This window comes from Aquila chrysaetos, chromosome 4 (assembly GCF_900496995.4).
Source record: "Aquila chrysaetos chrysaetos chromosome 4, bAquChr1.4, whole genome shotgun sequence".
Lineage (NCBI taxonomy): Eukaryota > Metazoa > Chordata > Aves > Accipitriformes > Accipitridae > Aquila > Aquila chrysaetos.
This window is the reverse complement of record NC_044007.1, coordinates 56,337,772-56,352,929: the sequence shown is the minus strand read 5'-3', so window position 1 is coordinate 56,352,929 and position 15,158 is coordinate 56,337,772. Positions and strand designations below refer to the sequence as shown.

General features: G+C 36.8%; 1 protein-coding gene across 15 annotated transcripts in view; it reads right to left on the bottom strand.

Annotated features, from left to right (window-relative positions):
- Window positions 1-15,158, bottom strand: part of PTPRM (protein tyrosine phosphatase receptor type M) — a 505,106-nt gene that overhangs the window by 99,982 nt on the left and 389,966 nt on the right. For 9 of the 15 annotated variants that reach the window (XM_030011784.1, XM_030011783.2, XM_030011785.1 and 6 more), the window contains 3 exons: window positions 3,215-3,366; window positions 632-706; window positions 379-405 (listed from right to left, as the gene is read on the bottom strand). In XM_030011784.1, coding sequence (XP_029867644.1) covers window positions 379-405; window positions 632-706; window positions 3,215-3,366 — 254 coding nt within the window. The remainder of the gene's footprint in view (window positions 1-378; window positions 406-631; window positions 707-3,214; window positions 3,367-15,158) is intronic. The other 6 variants (XM_030011786.2, XM_041123062.1, XM_030011792.1 and 3 more) reach the window with 2 other exon arrangements.

Here is a 15,158-nt window from a genome sequence, read left to right as displayed (position 1 = left end):
TCATGAATAGTCTAATTAGGAAAAAATATTATTTTTAAGAAGTGACATCTTCAGTTCTGAGATAAAACGGAAAAAATTGAGGAAAACTATTTCAATTGCTGCAATAATCAAATTCTTTTGTGTCACTCCAAATACATGCATAAACATTTCCTCGCAAATCCACTTGTTAAAATTATTTCTCTCTTTTATCCCGACTTGCACTATGACAGTAGTAATCAAGCCTGATAACTGTCCTTAGCATTCTCAGTGTAGCCAAGCCTACCACCCCTCCCTTTAGCATAAAACTCCAGCTTTTTGTATACTATTGTCTGTACCCTGAGAACTGTGACTTTCTAAATTACTTCAGCAATAAACTTTGATAAAGGGAAATGTTCTCACCTAAAATTGCAGTTGGCACAAATGGATCTGTCATACATCATAAGCAGGTCAATGCAGAAAAGGTAAAAAGAGAGAGAACAGTAAATGATTGATAAATGTTCCTGAGTTTGCTTTCAGAAAGCTACAGTAAGCAACCATTATGTTGCTTATATAGGTACTAAATTTCTATGGCAAGAAGTATAATAACATAATTATATATGCTTTTATTATGAAAAGGTCTATATAGGGTGGAAACCAAGAAAAAATCAATTACCTGGGTAATAAGAATTAGGCACTGTTGTGCTCAATGTGTTAGTTTTCATTGTAAATGAAGATGGTGAAGATACAGCTGCAAAGAGAAACAAAGCTGGTTAGAGACAGCAAAGTGATATGTGGCTATTTAAGCTGAGTGTTAACAGCATATGTGATTGACTTGGTTTAGAGTCCATCCTGCCGTGTTTGTTGCACTGGAATCAGGACCTAGGGAAAACCAGGTATGTCTAGTGAATAAAATAGCTCATTGAATTTGATCAATTCTCTAAAAAGAAATGTCATCAGAGAAAGCATTTTGATCAGTGATGACAAATACACTTCTTAAATCACAAGATTAGACTGAATACTGATGCTTGAATAAAGACATCACAACGACAACAGGTGTTTTTGACAGGAGCTTTGATCATTAGTAAGTTTACTTAATAATACTGTAAATACTGCATGCAAATATTCTACTATAGTTCATTTTTTCCTCTCTTTTTTTTTGATATGTTCAGACAGGTGGATAATGTGTACACAGATACTGTTATGCCCTGAATATTATTCTTTGTTTAACAATGGTTTTCAGGGAGTGATACAGAGACCAATGCTCGCATTGGTATTTAATCATTTAACCATTTGTAAAACCTATGGGAAAGCCCAATGCAACAAATTAAGTTCAGTTAGTTCTCTGGTATACAAAGATCATGTGAATTACTGTTGTAAGCACAGATACATTCAACAGATGGGAGTTAACCGCAACATTTTACAGGATGTTCAGCCAAAGAGTCATTAAAGGCTTTTAAGCAAAGCTCATTGCAAATTCAGCTTTAGTTGCTTGTCTACACAGCTCAAATTCAGTCAGATCAGTGAATGTAAGCACATTCTAGATACCTATAATGGGAATTTGTGAAACAAAAGTAGACTTGAGGAAGACCGGATCTGCTGGATGAGTAGTAAGATTACTCCTGCTGGCTTTCATCCATCTTTTTTTTGGTTGGTCTTCTAGGGCATACAGTTGCCAGCCCTTGTTAAGATGGTGCTATCTGAAAGCTGGCTTAAATAATGCTGGCAGTTATCATCCTATAAATGAATATATCTAAGAGTACTTTCCTTTGATTATGTCTCCTGAATCACTGCATGGAAAGAACAGAGTGGTATTCCTTTTAGGTATGGATGCAGAGATTAGTGGAGGTCAGAGCTGCTGCAGATAATAAAACTGGCTAGATACAGAATGCAGCCAGGATAATAAAATTTCGTAGTAAGTAGGAATGTTCTAAATCTCTTGAATACAAGGCCTTACACAAATATTATTCCTAAAGACTGCTGCTTCTGGTGATGACATTTCTTGTGGAAAGTCTAATCAGAGCTTCTAGCCTTCAAGTGGTATAAAATACTTGCTATGCCAATAATTTCAAATTGGTTTAAGGTGGTTTACATAAAGCGGATTTAGTCCAAGGAACTCATTGCAGCTTCTTTGGTTGTTGTGACCATTCAGTAACACCACTGGAAAACTACATGATGATGACGGAAGATGAAGTCAAACCTCTTGATCTCTTCACAGAAGTAAGCAATCTCATTAACTGCAATGGTATATTCTCCCCAGAAAGGCAAGTGAGATTTTGAAAGATCTATTTCAAAGCAATTTCAAAAGTAACTCAAACACAAATTAACATTGCAAATTCTGAGCCTAATGCTGCTGAGAGTAGTCTCACTGCATAAACCTCACAGAGTGTTCGTACAATTGAGCTCATCAAAGTTAAGTTCTTAAGCATATTATTAAAGAGTGGCAGTTGGATCTCGCATACTGTTAGCACTTGAAACAAAATTCCATCTTTGACAAATTCTGAAGATGTTCAAAAACACTGGTATACAAGAAAAACTGAGGTTCCTTAAGAACTACAAAAACCAAGAAAGTTTTTTGAACATAGTCATTCTTTTTTCATTAACAATTGTAAAAAACTGGTCTTTGCTTAGTGCTAACCCCCAGACAGGAGTGAGTCCTTGACTAAAATTCTATTGCAGGAAATTTTATATCCCCAATTTTATTTATTTTCAGGGTAGATCCAAGAAGACCCAGGATATTAGAGAATCTCTTATGAAACTGCAGAACAGATAATGCTACTGAGTTCCTCCTTTGAAGCAACAGAAAGAGGATCATCTACAATTGGAAATAATAAGACAATCAGATCACCATTATTAAGTTATGAAATTAAAAAATAAATTTCACCTACAAAAAAAGAAGTGAGCAGGGGAAGCACTTGAAGGACTTGGATAGCATGAGGGATATAAAATTTTTAACATAATAGAGATTGGAGAAAGGTAAAACTACAGATGTTTCAGTAATGTCTTTGCTCTTCTGCAGAAGAAAAGGATGGACAGAAAAAAGCTCAATTATCCTTATTATTTTTAAAGAAGTCTATTCTTGATGTCTGACTGTCTTGCTCATCCAAATACACACTGTAATGTGCTGCACAGTGGGAAACTCTGGGTCCCATGGATTTTCCATGACTGAGTAATGATGAATATTTTAAAAACCATTTGCACCTTTCTTCCACCTTCCAAAAAAAAAAAAAGAAAGAAAAAAAGAAAAGAGAAAACTTACATCTCCCATTTAGATTGTGTGTGTCCATGAAAGAGAAAGCTTCGTCACAGTTGGTGCCTTGCTCAGTGTAGCTTTTATCCATTGAATTCACCATCACTGTCATTTCCTGCCGTGTACTACTCAATGTCTCTTTTCGCTTTTTAGCCAATTTTCTTAAGAAATGAATATTGAGGGAAAAAAAAGAAAAAAAACAACACTCAGTGAGCAGACATAGTCTTCATGTTGTTTAGATCAGTATTGTAGTTTGCAACCACATTATTAAGTAACATATTTACAATTATTCCTGCATTTCTGGAAACTTAAATTGATTTCACACTCATGTCTTTCAATGGCATCTGACAATCAAGGCATAGTTGCCAATGCCCTGACTTATGGTGAACAGCACCTTAATCCCTGGGGACCACCACTGAATTAAAGGGGACTACTTGGATACAAAGGTGATGTGAGCTACTGTATCAGAGGCTACATCTGTTTAAATACATAAATAAAAATGATAGAAGATTTCACTGGAACTGACAAATCACTAACAATTTTCATTTCACATGCGTAGAACTGTCTGGAGCTGTTTCACTGAGACACCGTATAATACAGCTAATTGGTTTACATCATACTGTATAGTATATGTTTGATCTCTTAAAAAATTTTGCACAACCAAGTGACATTTTAAATTGACTTGGATTTCTAAAGACTATTTTCTGTCACTCTTGATTTCAGGAGAATTAGTCACAAGAGTTAGTTGCTTCTCAGCAGGAGTGCTCTGTCAGAGATACGGTCTTGATTCTGATACTATGTTAGTGATTCATTAAGCTATAGAACTGCTTTGGCGGCATATACCTCTTTTTTCCAGATCTGTCTGTTTCTGGCTAAACTAAAATTTCACTCTGTCTCCCCCAGAGTTATGCTTAGCTACCATCACAAAATAACATGTCCAAAACTCTTGATTTCTCCTTCAAGCTCTGTGAGACATCTGTGATCCTGATAATGGTGGATCCCATGCCCATTTGTCTTGTTTCCCTGGCCTGAGACTCTGTCTTAGACCAAGCCTTTCTCCAAGTCCTTGCCTACAGACTTCATTTAAATTTTCTGGATTCCTTCTGTATAGCATCTTCCAAGGTATGGGTTGGAAATAACAGAAATAACGGCTCCACAGACTTTATCTTCTCATATCTGTTCTTTCAATGACTCTTCCTCTGTGGAAAACATAATGAGCCAGCTCATATCTATCCACTAGAAAGATCTTTTAGATATCTTCAACCAGAACTTACAGGAGCTTATTCTCTCATCTACGTTTCCTTTCACTTCTAGAGGCCTACTACATCAAGCGTATCCAACTTGTGCTAACTCTCAAAGCCTTTCTCTTTGTTAACTCTTATTAAGTATGAAAAAAAATTATTCACACCACAGACAAAAATTTTATACCAGCCTCCGCCAGATTTTCAAACAAGCACATGTTTGTCTCCCCTCATGTTGCACAGGAGGAGCTTTCTGTAAACCTTCCTACCAATAGCTCACTATTCTGCTTCAAATCACTGCCTGCAGACACACTGCGAAGTACTGCTATTACTCCTTACTATGCTGACCGGTAGTGCCTAAGAATCTCCCCATGTTCCCCATCTACCTGTTGTCTCTTATCTTACACCTAGGTAACAAGCCATTTAGGCAGGAGCTAAGGTTGTGTTCTGTACTGATATAGTACTAAGCTCAGCAGTATCTTAGTCCATGACTAAAGCTCGAAAGGCCTTTGAAACTAAAGTCTTTCTGTTAATAGAAGTAGTAATAGTGAGTGCAGGCATGGTATTGGGTCATTGCATACAAAAGTATTGTCACATTTAGCCCTCAATAAGCTGCTGGATTGCCACTCCATTCATGAGAGCATGTCCTCATGACTGTAAGCGATTGATGTACTCTGCCTTAAAACCCTGCCACAGCACCTGCAGTAACGAGTAGTGTGTACCTCTTTGCTCATCCCAGCTCAGAAGTCACCTGCATTAGCTTGAGCCACCATGAACATACTCTAGATTGCGACTGATGCTGAGAAGGAGAGCGCTCATAGTCAGTCGGATGGTAGCCACTTGTGGGACTCTGTACTACACTAAGCATTTAGATGCGCAAAAGAAACTCATCCATAAATGCTCATTATTATGGATTTCAAAAATCACTGATGATAATATTACAGTCCAGCTAAGAAAGAGTTTAAGATAAACAGTAACAAGTCACATCCTTCCTGTAGATGAAGTTTAACTCCTGATTCTGTAATTTGGAATATCATTGGTGGACAGCAAAAATAACTCATCAACAAAGATCTTGCTTCTGCATTTTTATTTAATTTTAATTTAAGGACATTAAATGGAGGAACTTAACAAATCCCTTTCTGATCAACACTAATTTACTTTGTAGACTTGATAACAAAACTGGTTCTTTATTACTTCACAGTGCATAATCACAGAGGGGACCATTAGATAATCTAGTCTGAACTCCGTTATATCAGAGACAGTAAAATTTCACCCAAGTACCATAAGTAAAACAAAACTCTTACATCTTTGCATCCTTCAATCTCCCCCGTCCTTCATATCTAATTATAATGAATGAGCAATATATTATTTAAAGTAGAATCTGAGATGTATCTCCTAATGCATGAACAACTTAATGGAAGTCCTTTATATGGACAGGCTTAGCAAAGGGATAACATGAAATGGATATATTTTTTCCTCATTCCACCCTTAGCTCAGATGACAACACACTTAAGTCATGCATGGGCTCCTCTTCTGATCCTCTTTATCCTTAAGCTGAAAGTACGTACAGCTACTCCTACCACCTGCCAACCACTGGACAATTCCCATCTTAGCTGGGTTGTGAAACCAGAACCTGAACAGTGACAATGACAGCATCCACAGTGTGGTCACTGAAACTTCATCTCTAAGGCACATATTGTACTTATTTTATTTTATGGCTGTGCAGACCATGGGAAAGTACTTCAGGACAATTCAGCACTATGGCAATGCTTCAGGAAGGCATGCAGAAGCAGCTTTTTCTTCATGAGACCTCCCTCTCCAGGCTGGAATCAGCAGCTTCTCCTTAACCAGCTGTCAATCCAATTAGCTATCTAGACACTGCATACTCACCAAAGCCAGGAAACTGCAGTATGTAGTGGCCTTCCCTTGCCCATCAGTGGATCTGTGAGTACTATCTCTATTCACAAAACCTTTAATTGATGTCAATCTCACAAGCTCAGCACCTTCTCCAAGAACTCTTGCATGTGAACAATGCACCGGTGAACAGGTCACAACTCTTCCTTAATAGTTTTTTAAAGAAAAGTTACTAGGAGAATTGCCCTGGGAACCATTATAGTGATACTGATCGATATCTGAAAATCCACAATGTGGTAAAAGATATGATACCAGCCACTCAGTGGGATTACAAAAACCCCCATGCTCTGTAGGGTACACATCTCCAGCATTTGCTGTTACAGGGAATGTCCTTTATTTTACAGTAAAAATTGTATCCTTCCCAAGGAAAGCCAGAGTTCTTGCTTATTACACCAACAACATGAAGCTCAAACAATAACTCAGCTAATTTTCTTAAAGAAATTACACTAACATTTTCTCATTTCCTTTATTTTTGGTTTCGGTCCCATAATCAAGCTATAGCAGATTGTTTTTATGACAGCAACAACTGTACAGTACTTCTCAATCTGAATTTAATTCTGGAAATAGGTCTTGTGGGAAAAGTTCAAGTCTGAAACAACTGTTACAGGAAGAGAGCGATACCAGCCAGACTTTTGTACTGTGAAGAAAAACACCCATTGGACTTCGTCAAGTAAACTTTAGCTGAAGATAACATTTTTTACATCTGCAGTTTGTAGATATTGCTGAACGTGTTGCATTGCTGCAGTCTCTGCAATTCATCCATTCCTTGGATCTTTTGATCCCTGGAAGGCTCTAGCTATACAAGATTTAAGAAACTTGTAAAACCATGGTACTTCACATCACCATCACCACTCATGCTCTCAGATTTGAAGTAAATTTTTTTGGGAAAAAAAACCTTAAATATTTGATCATCTTCACTCATAGAAAAGACACTTATTAGCTATTCTCTGATGTTTCCTCCTTCTTAAAGGAAAAGAGATCTACAACCACAGGAAAAAATAAAACAGATGGAAGCTCCCATGATGATTACCTGGGATGAAATACTTTATGTAGGGAAAACAAAAATGATCAGTTTATCACACAAATAGCGTTACCATCACTATATGAGGAAAGAGAATATATTATACCAGTCTCAGAAAAGAGGAGCCTGATATTCAGAACAATCTCAAGACTAGCTAGGAACTGTTGGTATTTTAAGGCACAAGAAATTGCGAGAAGTGAGCTGGTGTAACAGTAAAAATATGGTAAAATGCAGAGCAAACATACAGACTTCCCCCCCAAAATTGTGTGGGATTTGGGGTATTGTTTACTCTGTTCTGTTACAAATATTAGTAAAATCATCCTAGGAAAATAATAAGCTAAGGGCTTCACCACAATTTGTCCCCATTTTATCTGCCACCATGAAAATCTTAAAAGCTCTATCTTCTCCTGTACAGTCCCTTCTAGTTGAAAGGATCACCTTGTAAAACTTCTGCAAGCCTGACTCAATAGCTTTCTCAAAATCCTCCTTCTCTGTGACTTCTCCCTCAAATCCTCCAACAAACCAACGCCAACAACTGTTAAGTTGCTGCTACATTATCAGCCTCTATTTGGTTCGTTTTCCATCTACTTATCTGTATCCATTTTCTCTGTCCTGTCTTGACTTAAATAACAAGCTCTTTGGGACCTAGCTTGCCTTTTCCTTTCATGTTTATAAAGCACTAGGCACAAAGCACAAGGCACAATGGGACACTACCATAGTTAGAGGACTGTAACAACAGTAAAAATTTAAAAAAAAAAAAAAAAAAAAAAAAAAAAAAAAAAAGGTGACTGGGACTGATAACCAGAATTAATTCAGGCTCTGAAAGAAGTGTGCCTTCCATTTTAATTTAGGAACTGTGAGAAAAGCATATTTATTTTAATCCAGCAAAAGCACTCACTTCCTTCTTCCCAGTTCCAAACTGAGTGGTACTCCCCTTTTTGTATCAGTTTGCCTCCTTTCTTCCAAGCAAAGAAAGGAGAAACAAGATGCTACTTTCCACAGCTCCAGCAACACCCTACCATCACCAAGATATTAATAAACACAGTGAGATGAAATTTGTAATACTGTTGCTAAAGGAATTGGGCTGATTTTTTTCCTTTAATTAATTCAATGAACTATTGCACTTATTGTAAGTTAAGATAAAACAGCTTCTTCTTATATACATATTGTTTCAAACTTTACTTCTCTATTTGTGGACAGGTCACATAAATGGTTCTGATAAAGAAAGGATTGGGGGCTTTAATGCAACCGACTGTTGTGGTGCACTTCTAGTTACAAAAGCCTTTAACAGTTGCTCACCAAACCCCTGCAAGAATCTAAACTATAATCAGAAAGATCCTTTAGTAAAATAATAGCTGGTTAAAAAGATACAATACAAAGGGTAGGACTAAATGGTAATTTTTCACAACAGAGATACATTACCAGTGGGTATCCTACAAAAGTGCACGTTGGGTTTTGTACTATTCACCAGATACGCACTGATCTAGAAAAGGGATGAACAACATTGTTGTCCACAATGTTTTTGGAGAACACACAATTTTTAAATGGTAGCAAAAATTAGAAATAGGGTTAAAAAGTTACAAATTTATCTCATGAGTTAGAGTGACTGGATATTCACTTAGGATAAAATTCAGTGTTGACAGATATAAAGTCACGCACATGGGAAAAAATAATCCTAACTATATGCACACAATATTGGGTCTAAATGACTTTATAAACAACAGACGAAAGAAATCTGGTAGTCGCTGATTCTCTGAAGACAAAAGTTCAGTGCTATGTATAGTCAAAAAGGCAAAAAGAAGTCGGAAATTATTAGGTAAGGAATAGAGAACAAAATGGAAAATGTCATTAAGCAACTGTATAAATCTATGCAGCTCCCACGTTTTGAACACTGCATGGAGTTCTGCCATGTGCCTATCCAAAAAAATTTTCTCAAACTAGAGAACATATACAGAGATGTGATGGGAAGATCAAAGGAACAGATCCTACCAGAAGAGCAGTAGTCCTTATATAGATAAGGACTTAAAAAAGAGGCAGTCAAACTGGGGATATGATAAAAACATATAAAAAAGAAAAGCATATGAAAAAGAAAAGCATGGAGAAAAGTAAGAAATTAAGAAAGAATTACTATTTCTCAACAATGTAAGAACCAGAACCAGCAGGTATACAGAAATTTTTTTTAAATATAAAAGTAAATACTTTCACACAAACCAGATAATTATGGAACACATCACCACAGGACTCTAGAGATACCAAAAGTAAATATCGGTAAAAGAAAAACTGATTAAGGGCTGAGCAGAGGAAAGTGAATGCACTACCTTATCTTTACTCTGTTCCTGTATTCATCTAAAGGTTTGTCACTGGCCACTGTCACAGACACAATATTTAATCCAAAATTTGATGCCATTTTTTATTACAGTAACAAGCCCTACACAGATTATGCAAGAAACAGGACCTTATTTGCTTTTCTAACACTTAGAATTACTCACCTTTTTGCATTGTTTAGGCTACTTATGATATACCAGGCAGGATTAATTAACTCAGAAATTAATTACTTTGCCACTATTCTGGCTGTCTGTGATGTGCTAAAAGAGGACTCGTAATTATTTGGGGGAAAAATGCTTTAGTCTGAAATCATTTAATGAGCATCACTGATTCAGCGACACTCAGTCTGAAGATGTAATTTAATAAAAGCTCTCCACAAGAAGCGTATAAGAAAGTCAGCAAATGTAACTGACTTAGTCCCTGTTTATTGTGTTTTTCTACATTTTTCATACTTATGCTGTAATTTTTTTTAAACAACAAAACCGTCCTTGTCAATAACTGTGATTGTTTTCCTGTCTTCAGCAACAGGTCCTCTAAGGCAGACACAGAACCACACATCACACATCACTGTGAGAATTACATGTGTACGATGGAATCCAGGTTTAGTCTACCACCTCTGGTTTGCAGTAGTACACATTTGGTAACATTGGGTATTATTCTAATCTGCATTATAAAATTCAAAATACTACTTTCTATTTTTTAGGATATCCTTTTGGGGCATACCTTGAATCTCCAATGCCTCATGTGTATTCTTTATGTTACTTTTCACTGTTAAAAAGTCCTCATAGAAAACAAGTTTCAGGAACCTGAATATCTAATCCAATTCAACCAAAATAGTAAATTTCTTCAGGTGTTATTAAATAACTATTATTATAATTACTTCACACTTTTATTCTGCTTTATATTTCTTATCAAGACAGCAACACTCTGCACAGAACCCTTTCTATCTCCGCTGAATGGACTGAGACACAAATATGAAACAATTGAAAACAAGTGAGGAAGTGAAATAGAAATAGTGTGGCATTAGGGATAGTGAAGTCCTGCTCATAGCAAACTTCTTTCATTCAATTTCACATTTACGTGCTTTATATTGAAATGTAGTATGTTCAAGAATGCAATTTCACAGTGACATTAATCTGTGTACTGTCAACACTCTATCAGACAGGAAATAAAGTCAGAAGAAATACTTTTAAAGGCACTACTTTTTGCAGCAAGAACTAGCGAACACTTAATAAAATGCTTTACAAGTTGTCCCTACTTCAGGAACTCGCATTTCTAGAGAACAACCACAGGTAAAGTAATTGTCAAGAGAATTAAAAAAGAAAAAGGTAGGCAGGATCTCACTGAATTGTTCCTTGCTTAGGATCTCTTAGTATGCAAACCTGTATTAGATTATAAAATTGTTCTTTGTCCTAAGAAGTCCAACATATATTTTGTATTGACATCACAACAAAGTAAAGCTACAACAGTATGGAAGACTGATGTAGAGACTATAGCCAAGAGTGCATAGGCCCTTTTACCTGATTTTACAAAGGGGTGGTCTATCATAATTTCATTTTAGGTGTCTTCTCTTTGTTTTAATTATCAACTTCCTGCTTCAAAGCAAGTGCTAACATTATTCATTTCATTTTTATCGTGCTCTTGCAATGTCTGATAAAGACAAAAGAACGAACTTTAAAAATATGCTGTGATGCTGCTTGAATTTTGAAAACGGTGTTCCTGATACCACAGGATTTCTTTTTCCTCCCTTTCATTCACTGTGGCTTCCACTTTTCCCACAAAGACTTTAGACTCAGCTTCTGCTTTATATGAACACCTACATCAGGTTATCTGAGCTTCTGCAAGTGAGGGTTATAGCATCAAACCGAAGAACATCTCAGGTCAAAGGAGGCATTGCGCTGACTGATTTTCTTTGCTGATGGAGTGGCTGAGGGGGAACATTGGTGTCTGACCAACAGTGCGAAAAAACTGGAGCTATGTGGTCCATCAGATTAATGTACCAACATTTATTGGAAATGGGCTGACTCTTGTCTTAGCTCACAGAGAAAGTTGATTTTGTGGTTACAGTTTAGTTCTTGTTCGTCCACCTAAGAAGACCTTGGTGCATTTTAGTATGATTGACGGGCTCTTCAGGAAAGGCTCTAGGCTATGGTGATAAAAATCAATTTGAGAAGCTCTGGCAGAACTACATGTCTGCAAAGCTCCTGGCTGCACTATTTCTGGCTCAAGTTAGTCACTGGTCTTGGTCTTCAGAAAAATGCACCCATACACTTTAAAAAAAAGAATCCAACACCTCCCTGTCCCTCCAACAGGACAATGAAAAAGTAATGAGATGTGAGCAGCAATATTTTTCAAAATTTACCATTATCTAATTTTGACCATGACCTTGATTATTATAAGTAATAAATCAGGCAATAAAATGTCCTATTCTACTCAACTGAACTAAGGAAGGAAAAATGAAAAGCCATAGATTCTCTCAATTTGTTTCAAAATTTAACTATTTTGCAATATGAATTTAAATTTGTGTTTTGATTCTTACGATCCCCAGATTAATCAAGAAAATAGTGAATACAATGTTTAATTGACCCATAGGTCCTCCTGAATTGTAAGGGTGTATAAGAAAAATACACAGAATATTAACACCTTGGTTTTTTCCTACAAATGAATTAAAAGGAAAATGCTTATGAATCTGTTCAGTTCCCTAAAGACTTAGCTGACTGATTTACTTATGTGATTAGAGCAGCCATGTGGAACTACTTGCAGGATGAGGATCAGGATGCCACTTAGAATGTGGGAGAGGCCCAACTATGGCAAATCCTTTAAAAGCACAGGGAGGAACCCAGTAGCCCAGCTGGAACACATGAAGGCCAAAAATCACGGAGTGACAACAAACTGCTACATGCTTGTCCTCTCCTCCCAGGAAGAAAAGAGGACAGCCAGGCAGCTGAGAGGTCTGTTATGGTGAGGAATGCAGGGACCCAGAGCAGCTGGGTGCAGCTAAATCAGGGTAGGGAGATGAGGGGTGAAATGACTGCATTATACCAAAAAATACGACTATAGTATTTGACATAGGAGCAGACTAGCACCCAGGTGTCTCTTTCAGCTGATGGCCCTGCTCACTAAACCAGTAAGTCATACTCTGATCCAGTCAATCTTGAATGACTCTCTTCAAAGCAGTGTATTTTTAAAGGTTTTGGAGAGTTCTTCCTATTAAAAAACACATATAACCAACAAGGGGATTAGGACCCTCTGATAAGAAAGGAAATGGACTTTTAAATATCACCTGACTGAGCAGGGAAGTGAACCTGGATCTCTCTTGATAGACAAATCCTGACTGAGGAGAGACTGACAGAGCTGGACTTGTTCAGCCTGGAGAAGAGAAGGCTTACAGGGGATCTCACTACAGTTTTTAATCACCCAGTGGGAGAGTACAGAGGAGACAGAGCTAGACTCTACACACATGGTGAAAGGACAAGGTACACTAGACACCAGCTGCAACTCAGGACATTCCTATTAGATCTTAGTAAAATTTTGTCACCATTGGGGTAGTCAAACAGTGGAGCAGGTGCTCAGAGAGGTGGGATCCCCATCTTTGGAGATACTCAAAACCCTGGTGGACAATGTCCTGAGCAACTCAATTTAGTTTGTCTGCTTTGAGCAGGAGGTTAGAAAGGATGATCTCTAAAGGTCCCTTCTGATCCAAATTATTCTAGGATTCCCATTAAATGTTCTGGTAATAGGGCTTTTTTCATAAAAGGAAGCCATAGTGATTTAAAGGATTACAGATTTGAACGCAATCCTCAACTGTGCCCCCCCCTTTGGAATAGTCCTACATGTGAGATGTACAGTCAGAACCAATACAGGATAATACCAGCAAAATTACATACAGTCAAATAATTAAATATGATGGTAGATATAGATTATTTTTAGTTATTTATTTCATTTTTAATCATTTTTTTCTGCTGCATGTACTAAACCACCTTTCTAACTTAAGGAGCAAAGCCTGTGTAAATATTTTTATCAATAAAGCTTTTTCATTAGAGGGCTAGTTATATTCACATTGAACTGCATAATGAGAATGTGATAATTCTCCATGAAAAAAGGCAAATTATATTTTGATTTTCTAATATGGTATTAATAATACACATGTTCTCATTTTAATGAAGATGAAATGTTCCATTTCCCATTGTGTTTGATTTGTATTAATTTCTGCTACATTAATTGTACATAAATGTACACTACTTTATATGCTTTCTACTACACTATTTCAACTTTATTGAAATGAAGTATTTGAAGTTTCTGAAGAGGTCCTTTTCTGAAATGTATGGTCACAGGAAAATTCCACACCTGACCTTTCCTTCTGCCTGAGGATACTTTTTCCCCCCCACAAAAAAATTTCATTTTCTTAGCTAACTCCATTAAGAACAGTAAATGAAATTTACACAGAACCTGGCCTTTTCTTTTGTTAGCATATATGCCATTTTACTTATCTATAGTTAACAAGAATACATTGGTTCTTTTGTAGGCAAAGGAATATACATACTTAATTTTGTTTTAAGAGATAAAACTTGAAAGAAATAATTTACATGAATGAAAGACGTGTATGTCATATCAGGCTCACAGAGAGATTATTTCCTTCACAGTATTGTGTAGATGGGTATTAAACACTGCACATGGTACAAGAATACCGTATTTATAACATATTGTTTAAAAGATATATTTTGCATTTCACATTGCAAGTCTTCCCTTTTGTCTCAACACCTTTTCTTTTTCTTCTTTTCCCCCATCATATTATCATATGATCTGAATAAAAAACTAAACAGACAACACTGGGGCCTACTCAGGAGGAGGTACTTGTGTGATGTGTAGCGCCAGACACATGAACATGAAAGCTTTTCATGAAATATATTCACAACAGATTTTCAAATTCTCTTCCTGAAACTAATTATCATTTTAGAAAAGGCTGGCTAATGATGAAAGAAAACACCTTCTTATCCCATAGCTGTCAGTTTTAAGTAAAGCCTCAAACTCCCGGGGTGGTGTGCACTGTAGGTGCCCAGAATCCCTCTGCTTTCACAAACTGAGACAAGAGGCAGTGTTAAACTGATGCAAATTTGTTCTGGGATGATTTTCCCCACACCAAATTTTCAACACATTTTCAGAAGCGATCTCAGCATGAGGAATTACAGAGCTGTATGGCAGATATATCTGTTATGTGGTGGTTTCATCATCCTCTCTGCCCACTAGCCTCTCTCTTTGAGATTTGCTATGATATTCTAAACTCCTTAAGCATGGCCAGGCAAATGTCTTTCTTCAAAAGTAAATCTGCCCCATAAGCGGTTCCTTCCACAAATGGAAAATCCCTAGCCCCGCAGTGCATTACTAGTTGAGGCTGACCTGGGTATGGGACAGGAATTTTCTACATGAAATAACGTGTTACTTTCACCATGGG